The sequence below is a fragment of the Perognathus longimembris genome, chromosome 6 (assembly GCF_023159225.1).
Source record: "Perognathus longimembris pacificus isolate PPM17 chromosome 6, ASM2315922v1, whole genome shotgun sequence".
Lineage (NCBI taxonomy): Eukaryota > Metazoa > Chordata > Mammalia > Rodentia > Heteromyidae > Perognathus > Perognathus longimembris.
In genome coordinates this window covers 14,328,524-14,340,877 of record NC_063166.1, presented here as the reverse complement: position 1 = coordinate 14,340,877, position 12,354 = coordinate 14,328,524, and the positions used below count along the sequence as shown (strand labels likewise).

Genomic DNA, 12,354 nt, shown 5'->3' with positions numbered 1-12,354 from the left:
CAGAAAAACCACGTCTTCCCCAATAAAAGATATACAATCCATGAACATATCACAGACGACTACAAGAACCCCAGGAACATCAGAAGTTGCTAAAGATGAGAGGACTACAAGTGCCTCAGACAAGCCTGTCATAGGGACTGCAGAACCCATCAAAGAGACCACATCAGCCAAGGAGGTCACAGGAGTCCACACAACACCAACAAAACATGTAGAAGGGATCACATTGGCTGGCGAGACCACAAAAGCCCACCCAATACCTACAGTAGAGCATGGAGGAGAAACCACATTGGCTGGCGAGACCACAAGAACCCACCCAGTGTCTACAGTGGAGCATGGAGGAGTGAGCACATTGGCTGGTGAGACCACAAAAGCCCACCCAGTGCCTACGGTAGAGCATGGAGGAGAGACCACATTGGCTGGCGAGACCACAAGAACCCACACAATGTCGGTAGAACATGGAGGAGAGACCACATTGGCTGGTGAGACCACAAGAGACCACCCAGTGCCTACAGTAGAACATGGAGGAGAGACCACATTGGCTGGTGAGACCACAAGAGCCCACCCAGTGCCTACGGGAGAGCATGGAGGAGAGACCACATTGGCTGGTGAGACCACAAGAGCCCACCCAGTGCCTACTGTAGAGCACGGACGAGAGACCACATTGGCTGGCGAGACCACAAGAACCCACACGATGTTGGTAGAGCATAGAGGAGAGACCACATTGACCCATGAGAAGATCACACAAGTCTCAGGAAATTCTACAGTATATCCAGAAGAGACCACATCAACCACAGAGAAAAATACAAGAATCATAGAAAATCTTACAATATACCCAAACAATACCACACTAACCACACAGACAGTAAAAACCTCATCAAAATCCACAAAAAACCCAGGAAAAACAGAAGTCACAGAAACTACAAGGCCTCCAGTCAAGATTACGGGGGACAAATCCACCGCTACTATCTCTCTTCACTTCAACAAAACTGAGGTTACCCATCAAGGACTCATTGGTTCTTTGGCACTTACCACAAGCTCCATCCTTTCGAAAACCCCAAGTAACCAGAGCCTTCCATACCAGAGTAATGATGGCTCACAGGGAGGTGTCCATGCTGGAGTGACAAGGGAGAATGATTCATTCCCTCCATGGGCAATAGTTATTGTGGTCCTAGTGGCTGTGATTCTCCTGTTGGTATTCCTTGGCCTGGTCTTCATGGTAAGGAAGGGTGCTTCATAGAAAGGAATCCATAAGATAGATAGTCAAGGACAGCTTCAGGGCTTCAGGACTAGAATAATAACGCTAGGAAAGGGGACAGAGTGGAGGTGGACTGTGATAATAGTTAAATAGTGAAAACCAAGCAGGAAGTGATAAAATAGACAAAAGGAAAGAAGTTGGAACTGGGCTGTGGCTGAGATAAATCAGGATGTGGAAAATGGAGTGACAGCAGTGATCTCAGTGTGAGAATGAAGGATATAGAGACAAGGGAAATATGACCAAATGGAGAGTGAAGAGAAATTGGCCCTGGGGGTATTGGATCTGGGGCTGGAATGAGTCTGACAAGCTGGCTGGATTCTTAGGAAAGGTGCAAAGCACAGGTGTGGGTTCAGGCAGTAAAGAATTAAGAGCTGGCATTGTGGGTATTGAGCAAAGCAATGGCATGGCAGGTGCCATTCTCATTTCTTTCTCCTCTCACGCTCAGGTCTCCTGTGTGACTCGGGCACGCCACACACTGACCCGGAATGCTGAAGATGATGACCCGGAGGACAAGGAGGGCCCCAATTCCTACCCTGTGTACTTGATGGAGCAGCAGAACTTGCAAATGAACCAAATCCCTTCTCCCCGGTGATCTTTTTCCAAGGATCTATCCCCAGCTCGTCCAGGCTTTGCTCCTTTCCTGAATGATGACATAGACTCCCCCCACTTTTTTTTTTTTAATTTCTTGGACTCCAAAAAGGCCAATGAATACTCTCAGTGTAGCTGACAGCATGACCCCTCCATCAGCTTTGTGCTGAACTGAAATGGGTGGGAGAATGTGGTGATAAGCAGGAAGGACGCAAGTTTCCAAGAAAAAGAGAAGTAACAGTGCAAGCAAGTGCGATCTGTAGAAGGTGGTGGTCTGAGAATAAAGAGGTGGCTCGTGGATATGTGGGGTGGGCACCAGTACACTGAGTCTGGGAGGGGCATGGAGGGAGTCTCAGGAGACTAAGAAGGCAGTGCTCCCAGAGTGACTTGCGAGTCAGGGATCTTGGTAATCAGAGAGAATGACAGCGCTCTGGCATTTCAAGACTGAGCTATATTATTTCCACCTGTTATCACTTAAGAATTTGTACATAGACCCCCATCCCTGAATTTCTAGAATACTTGCCCTTCTTTTTTTTTAAATGAAGGGAAAAAAATCCAAGAAACAAAGAATATTTTATAGTCTTGCCTTCTCCACTCTCTCCTGTCTCTGGAGGAAGGAAAATTCAAAGAAAAAAATTATTTAAAAAAATCTCTCTCATCTCTATGGCTCTTCCCTTTCCTTCTTGATCTCCTGAATCCCTTCCTTGTTCTCCATGTCCGTGGTGGGCTTCCTGTAGGTTTGGGTGGGCAGACAGGGAGGGGATTTCTGCTTGGCCTACAGTCTCATTCCCATCCCAGACATTTCAGTATCTATTCTCCTGTCTCTTCCACCAAAAGCCAGTTCTGGCTTTTATCTTGTCAGTCCCTCAACTTCTCTCCTCCCTGGTTCTTTCTCCTCACATCTTCCCCAGGGTTCAGGTTTTCTCCTTGTAGGCATTTCATATGTGTATGCCCTCTGGATTTGCTCTTTCAACTCATTACCACCGTGTTACCTACTACTGATTGGGGGAGGGGGAAGGCAGTGCACAAAGGACAGATCCTTTCTATCACCGGTATTTTTATAATAAAGTATAACATATTTATAAAGAAAAGACACAGAATATTATCAGGAGAACTGACTGTTGTTCTTTCTCTGGTTGTGACCTTCTAGATGACCCTGGGGCAGGGGAGGCTGAGGTACAGGAAAGGAATTCTTTAGAGCACCAAGAGAGGGGAATTTGAATTTCTGTTGTTTCTAAAATGCCTGCTTCAGGTCTTGATTTATTATTTTTTATTTTAATTGCTTTTGCCAGTCCTGGGGCTTGATCTCTGGGCCTGGGTGATGTCCCTGAGGTTCTTTTTTTTTTTTTTTTTTGCCAGTCCTGGGCTTGGACTCGGGGTCTGAGCACTGTCCCTGGCTTCTTTTTGCTCAAGGCTAGCACTCTACCACTTGAGCCACAGCACCACTTCTGGCTGTTTTCTTTATATGTGGTGCTGAGGAATCAAACCCAGGGCTTCATGTATACAAGGCAAGCACTCTTGCCACTAGGCCATATTCCCAGCCCCTGAGGTTCTTCTTCTCAAGGCTAGCGCTGTACCACTTACGCCACAGCACCACTTCAAGCTTTTTCTGAGCAGTTTGCTGGAGATAAGAGTCTCATGGACTTTCCTGCCCAGGATGGCTTAAAACCATAATCCTTAGATCTTAGCTGCCCGAGTTGCTAGGATTACAGGCGTGAGCCACTAGTGCCTGGCTTTCTGGATCTGGATTTAAACAAACAAAAACCAGCCCAAGATTATGACAGATTTATTTACAAGATACAAAATAGGGGGAAGTGTTTTGTTTAATAATTGCTAAGCATCCATGAAATGATCTGTTGAGGATATAAGGAAATATAAAACATAGTTCTCGCCTGAGACATAAGTACAAATTAAACTTACACAAATGGAAATGAGATAACTCCACAGGAGTTGTCACAAGGAAGTACCATGCAGAATAAAACAACACTACAATTAATTAAACCCAATGCTTATGATCCTCAACCAGGCCCATTTTTATGTTAAGACTCCAATCCGGCCCCAAACCATTCTGAGCCCATGTGTCCATTCCAACAGAACCCTGCCCTTCACCCTGGACATTGAGGTCACTAATGCTGTATTCGGCATTTCCATCTATCTGAAACCATAACCCCCACAGTAAACCCAACCCCCACCCACATGTCCCTGAATTCTCTGCTCTGGCTGCCAACTCTGGGCTGGATGTGTTGGGTCCTGAAGTCTCTCTGGATGTCTCACCCGAGACCGCTTCTGCTCAGGGTAGGATGGAATGTTAGTCTTAGAAAGGAGGCATCCTAGCTGCCAGAGGGACCTGAGACTTAGATGGCTGGTGAAACCCGGGGCTACGTGGATTTCTGGCTTCTGGGAGATGGCTATGGATCCTGCCAGAAAAGGAGGGCTATGGTGTGTGGTTTTCTGTGGTCTAGGCAGATGGGCATTCAACATGGGGCAGCTGCCAGAACAGGAGGGTCCCTGGCCCAGGAAGGATGCGGGAACCTTCTAGATCCAATCTCTGACAATTGAATCCCCTCCCCAAAGTCTGAACACTGACTAAAAAGACACAATGAAATACAAACACTTTTGCCTCTGGAATCAAACATCGACTTGACCCACCCCTTCCCAAGGAGTGCCAGGATCAAGGCTACTCCCTGCTCCCTTTCTTGGGCTCTAGCCTCTCTTCCTCACTAATTACCACCCTGAAATCTCGGGAGTGTATTCTTTAAGCACCTCCAGGCTGAGTCCTGAGGGTCATTATCCCTAATCACTTAATTAGTAGGTCTGTAAGGAATCCACTTCCACACTTATGTCACCAGCCTCTGGATCACAGCCGGAAGTGAGAATCCAGGACCGGAGGGCAGACTGGGCTGTAGAAGCAGGATTCTGAGTTCTGCACCCCCTGTCTCTCCCTGGAGGCGGCTTCTGGCCTCGAAGATCTTGGATTTCTTTCACCTAACCCAGCTGATTCGTGGGCAGTGGCCTGCGGCCCTGGGCACCCTCCTGGCAGCCACGTCTAGCTCCGGGTTCAGTATCTGCCCCAGCTGCCTGCTCTAATCGCCCCATCAGCAGGCCTGGGGTTTGCTCCCATGATACACTGATGACAAAAATCGCCAAACCACTTGTGCTTTGCTTTCCTGGGCATTGAGACCCTGATCCACCCATTCGCCTACCAGCTGGTTCTTGTGTAGATGAGAAAATGAGGTGCAGCAAGGCCTTGTTCAGATGCCCCAGGGTCTTGTGGACTTGTCCTCCAATCTCCAATTCACTATGCTTCTGTGGCAGGACCAGGGTGTGTGGGAGACTGTACCTGAGGTTGGTGACACAGTCCAGGTTTCCTCTTACTGTTGTGCCAAGTCGCAAGACCACCACCAAGAAGACCACCGAGACTCAGACATTTCGAAATGCCATAGCAAGGCAAGACTTTTTACAAGTGAGGCCGCAGCCCGGGCCTCGTCCTACCCACCGACACAGCGGAGGTTAGGAGGCAGCCCCGAGCTGTGATTACACAGGGCTTATAAAGGCAAAAAACAACGTTACAACCATCAGGTGTTCAAGCAAGCAAGATTAGGACACAGGTACAAATCTGATTGGCTCAGGGTTCGATTCTAGGGGTGGTCAGAGTTAAGCATTCCCAGCGGTTAGAGTTCTAGACCAACTGGGCCCTAATGGGCTTGTCCTGGGTCTGCTCACAGGGCCTGCTTATCTCAGGTTCGCGTGGTAAAGTGGGGTTCGAGTGGTAAAATGGGGTTCACGTGGTAAAATGGGGCCTGACTTCAAAGTGTGGCACTTCATTACAGCCCCATGAACTTGCAGAGTATTGCTCTTCTGTCCCCACAATTGAGCCTGAGTCAAGCTCTTTACCAACAATCTCCGTGACCCTCTGAGGCCCATTAAGTAACCTCCTAATAGCCAGTCCCCTAGAGGTTTTCCTCGACCCCTAGGGACTAGTAATCCTCCCCCTTTCTTCCAATTCTTCTCTTACCTCATTTCCTTCCTTCTTCTGCTCTTACCCCCTCCACCTGCTTTTTATTCCTGCTCTTCTTTCTTAAAATTATTGTGGGTAAGTGCTGCCCATTGTCCATCACTGTAACAAAATACTTGAGGGAATCACATGACAAAGATGAAGGGCTCTCTTGGCTCACATTTTGGGAGGTTTTAGTCCACAATCGATTAGTCCTACTACTGCTCTGATGAGTGAAGTGGCACGTCATGGTAGAACATGGTGAAGTAAAACTGCTCACTTCGTGACTAGAAGGGGAAAAAGAAGAAGGAAGGCTGGGGATATGGCCTAGTGGTAAGAGTGCTGGCCTCGTATACATGAAGCCCTAGGTTCAATTCCTCAGCACCACATATACAGAAAATGGCCAGAAGTGGCGCTGTGGCTCAAATGGTAAAGTGCTAGCCTTGAGCAAAAGAAGCCAGGGACAGTGCTCAGGCCCTGAGTCCAAGCCCCAGGACTGGCAAAAAAAAAAAAGAAAGAAAAAGAAAGAAAGAAAGAAAAGAAAAGAAAAAGAGGAAGGAATTCTATAGTCGCATTCAAAGACACACCTCCAAAATCCCTAGGACCCACTAAGGTCCCACCACCTAGAGATTCTACCATCTCCTATAGCTCCACCTTGGGGATCAAAGCCTTTGATGTATAGATCTTTTGTGTAGGTAAGGGACTTCTTACCCAAAACAGAGCATGTCAAATATACAAATAATTACATTTACCGTGGAAGCCAGGTGCTGGTGGCTCAAGCCTGTGTTCCTAGCTACTTGGGAAGCTAAGATCTGAGGATCACTGAAGCCAGCCTGGGCAGGAAAGTGCACGAGACACTTATCTCCAAGGAATCAACAGAAAACGGGAAGTGTAGCTTAAAGTGTTAGAGAGCTAGTTTTGAATGAAAAAGCTCAGGGACAGTGTCCAGGCTATGAGTTCCAGCTCCATGACATACATACATACATACATACATACATACATATACTTACCATTGGGACCTGTGGGTTTGTGTGTGTTTCCTCAAGGCTAGCTCTTTATCACTTAAGCCACACCTCCATTTCTGGCCCCCCCCCCCTTTTTTTTCTTTTTGCCAGCCCTGGGGCTTGGACTCAGGACCTGAGCACTGTCCCTGAAATTCTTTTGCTCAAGGCTAGCACTCTGCCACTTGAGCCACAGGGCTACTTCTGGCTTTTTCTGTTTATGTGGTACTGAGGAATCAAACCCAGGGCTTCGTGCATGCTAGGCAAGCATTCTACCATTAAGTTACCTGTCCATCCCGGACTTTTTTTTTTTTTTTAACATTATGCTTTTATTTGATTCATCTTTCAAACACGGAACATCTGGCTTTTTTTCCTGGTTACTTGGAGATAAGTCTCTAAGATTTGTCTGCCTGGGCTGACTTCAAACTATGATCCTCACATCTCAGCCTCCTGAGTAGCTAGGATTACAGGTGTGAGCCACCAGCACCTGGTCATTTGAACCCTGTTTGAATGTTCAGCTCAGTGTTGAGTACATTCCTATGACAGTGCAACCATCCTGAGAGATGATGAGTAGAAATAGGAGTGATAGAAACAGGAATCTGAAATAGGGATTCAGAAACTCCCTCCCCCTGAGTTAGACATTGAGGCTACTTCTATGTGTCAGAGCAACTTAGATTCTTCAGACAAGAATGGGATATGTTCCCCTTGATGATGTAACTTGAATTGCAAATTGATGACAGACTATGGTCTTGGAGTACATTTCTCATGGACTAAGTCACTGAAGGTGAGTGAGGCCCTCTGAGGAGGGGCTGCTCTGGGGCTCACAGCTGCAGCACGGCCTTGGGAAAATCTTCCCTGCGGGGAGCATCACAGTTGGCCTTATTTGTGTTGATATTCCAGCCTGATGGATGGCAGGCAGGTGGTTCTTTTCTGTCTGGCTTTTACTCTCTCGAATAGCATAATACGAAGTCCAAGCAGGCAGAGAAAGCAGAACATATAAAAATAGATGTGCCAAAGGGGCAGAGAAAAACAGATAAGATGGGGTCCCAAATGAGAGGGAAGTGGAATCCCCGCGTGTGGACGTGCAAGGGGTCACGTGTGCAGTGGATAGTGTGCCTGGATGTAGGTAGGAACTGCAGTACCAGAACAACAATCTTAACCAGGCACCTGTGACTCACACCTGGAATCCTAGCTTCTCAGGAGGCTGAGATCTGAGGATCACGGTTCAAAGCTAGCCCAGGCAGGAAAACCTATGAGGCTGTTATCTCCAATGAGCCAACAAAAAGTTAAAGTGGAGCACTGGATCGAGTGTACAATGCCAGCCTTGGAGTGGAAAAGCATAGAGACAGAACCTACAGTACTGGCACAAAGAAGAAAGAAAGGAAGAAAGGAAGGAAGAAAGAAAGAAAGAAAGAAAGAAAGGAGGAAAGAAAGAGAAAGAGAGGTATTTTGTGATAGCAACACAAAACGAACTAAGAACTGAAAGATGGCTCCATAACCACGGATCTCTGCTGACTCAACAGGCGTTATTGAGTGCCTATGGCAAACCTAGCAGCACTCCATTTGTCTCTGTAGCCTAGAAGCCCGAGTGCCCTATGTTTCTTTGCTTTACAGAAATGGGGTTCTGCCCTTCAATCATGTTCATTAGGGCTTCATTCAGGTTAAAGACAGCTCTGGGGACTTCTTGACCGAAAAACAAAGGTGAATTCTCCTTACTTCCTTCTGCTTCCTGTGCTAACCCGGTCCAGTGACCTGCCTGGTGCGATCATGTCATTCTCATGCTCACCTTCCTCTCCATCCCCTGGCATATTGCTTCTCGGGCTCAGCATTGCTGTGTTATCTGCTCTTAGTTGGCAGACTGTCAGAACAACTGCCCAACCCCTCCTCAGCCCGCACGAGGTTATAAAGGCCCCTGCAGCATTCACAAAACAGAGGAAGAGGCACCAGCACTGCATGGTGGAAGCTTAAGGAACAGAGACATCCAGACTCCCCCAATACACACGCCCAAGGGTCTTTCCCAGAGTACATACTTAGGACCTGCAAGCTCCAAACTTTATCTTCTCACCTTGAGCACTCCTCTATTGAGATTCTTCTCTCCTTTGCCCTCTAGGTCTGGACTACTTCTGGGATCCAGTCACAAAGAGGAAGAGGAAGATGCAGAAAGGAAACAGTGTCCTTCAGTGTCGGGTGCTATTGTACCTCCTACTTTTAGAAAATGGTGAGTGTTGTTATTTAAAAGTAGACGATCTGGGGCTAGGAATATGGCCTAGTGGTGAGAGTGCTTGCCTCCTATACATGAAGCCCTGGGTTCGAGTCCCCAGCACCACATATATAGAAAATGGCCAGAAGTGGCGCTGTGGCTCAAGTGGCAGAGTGCTAGCCTTGAGCAAGAGGAAGCCAGGGACAGTGCCCAGGCCCTGAGTTCAAGGCCCAGGACTGGCGAAAGAAAGAAGGAAGGAAGGAAGGAAGGAAGGAAGGAAGGAAAGAAAAGGCCTGAAGTGGTGCTGTGGCTCAAGTGGTAGAGTGCTAGCCTTGAGCAAAAAGAAGTTCAGGGACAGTGCCTAGGCCTTGAGTTCAAGTCTGATTGGCAATAAGTAAATAGATGATAGGTAGATAGATAGAGTAGCTACTCAGGAGGCTATAATCTGAGAATCAGGACTCAAAGCCAGCCTGAGCAGAAAAGTCTATCATTTTCTTATTTCCACTAAACTACAAAAAAAAAAAAAAGCTAGAAATGGAGCTGGGGCTCAAGTGGTAGGGCCTTGAGCACAAAAGCTCAGGGATGGCTGGGAATATGGCCTAGTGGTAAAGTGCTCACCTAGTATACATGAAGCCCTGGGTTCTATTCCCCAGCACCACATATATAGAAAAAGCCAGAAGTGGCGCTGTGGCTCAAGTGGTGGAGTGCTAGCCTTGAGCAAAAAGAAGCCAGGGACAGTGCTCAGGCCATGAGTTCAAGCCCCAATGCTGGCAAACAAAACAAAGCTCAGGGACAACACCCAAGCCCACTGTTCAAATCCCAGGACCAGCACACACGTAAAATTAAGTGGATGGTCTGAGAACCTTGGGAGGAATGGTTCCCACTCATCACTGCTGGGAGGAGGTCTAGACCTCCACAGAGGAGATCCTTGTTTTATTCTCATTGCATCAGGCAAAGTGGATCACCCAGCAGGCGCTGGTTAGAACTGTGAAATCTGAGCTCACATCCCCTGTCCAGGAATCATAACTCCATTTCTTAACTGTGCACTTTAGGTAGGTGATTTCTCTGTGCTTTCGTTCATGCAAAGTGAATAATAATGACTAGTGTAATCTGATGGAGAATTTAAAGAATAAGAATAAGAGAAGGTGGGCACCGGCTGCTTATGCCTGTCTACCTGTCATCCTAGCAACTCAGGAGACTGAGATCTCATGTTTTGAAGCCAGCCTAGGCAGGAAAGTCCATGAGACTCCTCTTTCCAATTAACTAGCAAATAATAAAAAATAATAAAATATAAGTACAAATTATCTAATTAATAAGCTTAGCCAATCACTGAGCAGAAGGTATGCATGCTTGATATATACTTGCTATTCTTTATGATCATCTTCAGGAATAACCTCCAGTGATAATAATAGTACCACCAGCTCTGGATTCACTATAATTGACTCTGGGAAATGGACTGGAACCTTCCCTAATTCCCATGCTGGAGCTGATGTCACCTCTGAGGGAGCTGGCACCCCCAGTACTACACCTATCACAAGCTCAGGGGCCACCAGCACCCACAATACCATATCCACCGTGAGCTCTGGGGGACCTAGCACCTCCAATGTTACATCCGCTGTGAGCTCCAGGGAAACTGACATCCCTCATGCTGTATCCACCGTGAACTCTGAGGGAGGTGGTACCGCCAATACCATGAGCTCTTGGGCACCTGGCACACTTGCCAACAGTCTGTCCAGTACGAGCTCCAAGGGGACCAACACAACCTCCAACCCTGCATCTATCTTAGCCTCTAGCAAGCCTACCATGACCTCCAACTCCACCTCCAGATTGCCCTCCAGCAGGGACAACAGCACCTCTACAGCAGCCACTGTCTCTAGTAGGGCCAGCACAACTGGATCTGGTAAGACTTCCCTTACAGACAGCAGAGTCTCCAGGCCTGTATCCACCTTGACCCATATGACTTCCGGTGGCGCTGACAGGACTGCCAACACCGTACCCAGTGTAACATCTGCCGGGCACAGCACAGCCTCGAACACTGGACTGAGTGTCACCTCCAGCAGCTGGAGCACACAAGGAACACATGCTGCTTCTGGTGGAGTTAGCACACGTGATGGCACTCCAGAGAATGGGGTGAAGCCCAGTGGGTCCCTAAGGCCGTGGGAAATCTTCCTCATCACCCTGGTCTCTGTCGTAGTGGTTATGGGGCTCTTTGCAGGGTTCTTCTTTCTCCTGGTGAGTACTTCAGGATTCCTGTGGGGAGGACCAGCAGGAACCAAAGATGTGGGAGGGAGCCAAGTCAGTGCAGCTCAGGGAGAAAATGGAGATCAGGAGAGAGTTACAAAACAGACATTGTAAGATGTAACTACCAGAGCTCATCAAAGTGGGGAGGAAAGCAGTGACCTGGGTAGAAGGGTGCAGGAAATAAATGGAGGCTGGAGGGAGGAGGACTAGGTGGCAGAGGTCTTTGGAAAAGGGCAGATGATTCCAGAGGAGTTCCTATGGGTTGGGAGAGGGGATGCAGCTCTAAGGTGATGGACTCTTCTTTTTCTAGAGAAACCGCCTGTTCTTGAGAAACACCTCGGGCACCGCTGTCTACTGTCCCCGTGGCCCAGGCCTCGGTCTGGGGGGAAGTCACAGGGACCCCCCCAGGCCTGCGTGGAGCCCCGGCTGGGTCTGGAGGAGACCTGTAACCTCAGTGGCCACAGAGATGAGCAGGAGATAGAACTGTCCCCTGAGTAGTGTTACATTCTTCAGGAAGGAACCAGAGGCAGGGGGGCAGTGGGGGGGGGGGCACGTGGGTTTCCTTTTAGTCCTCCCTGAGGTCCCTTCTCAGCTTTGTTTGGGTCCCTAAAATCCTTAAGGAAGATGTTTCTTCCCCTTTTCTTGCCTTTACCAGACATGGGAAAGAGAGTAATCATTTAGTTAAATAAATGCATTCAACTGGTCTAAGAGAGAACCTGTGTGACTGTCTACAGCTCTGAATGAATACCTTAATTGGATGAAGGAATTGCTATGCTAGGATCTCAACATTTTCCACTGAAAAACCCAGAGACCTCAGTCATATCAGTGTGTCCCACTTTGCAATCCCAGACAGGCCTCCTGACGCCCCGAGACTCACCAGGCTCGGTGGAGACTGGATGGAGAGCAGGTGGCAGGGTTGGCCGAGTGGGATGACACGGAGGCGGTGTCATTACACGCATGACCACCGGGTGTGTACACGCTAAGTCATGGTTGCCAGGCACTTGAAGGCGTTCCACATCCGGTCCCTTTTCAGGGTGAAGATAGCCATTGACATTTCTCTCCGATTGTTCCCCTG

At 48.1% G+C, this 12,354-nt stretch overlaps 1 protein-coding gene across 1 annotated transcript; it reads left to right on the top strand.

Annotated features, from left to right (window-relative positions):
- The first annotated feature begins 7,876 nt into the window (after positions 1-7,876).
- On the top strand, positions 7,877-11,799 carry Muc21 (mucin 21, cell surface associated). Its single transcript, XM_048349222.1, has 4 exons — positions 7,877-7,964; positions 8,949-9,056; positions 10,426-11,270; positions 11,590-11,799. Exons 1-4 carry the CDS (start codon positions 7,877-7,879, stop codon positions 11,758-11,760), a joined length of 1,212 nt encoding a protein of 403 aa, XP_048205179.1. The 3' UTR covers positions 11,761-11,799.
- The last annotated feature ends 555 nt before the right edge of the window (positions 11,800-12,354 follow it).

Bases quoted from the DNA above. Each gene is read 5' to 3' on its own strand.
- Muc21 (XM_048349222.1), top strand. From the start codon at position 7,877: ATGGGGTCCCAAATGAGAGGGAAGTGGAATCCCCGCGTGTGGACGTGC. The intron at 7,965-8,948 runs GTAGGAACTGCA...TTTGCCCTCTAG, and splicing joins GATAGTGTGCCTGGATGTAG to GTCTGGACTACTTCTGGGAT. The intron at 9,057-10,425 runs GTGAGTGTTGTT...GATCATCTTCAG, and splicing joins CCTCCTACTTTTAGAAAATG to GAATAACCTCCAGTGATAAT.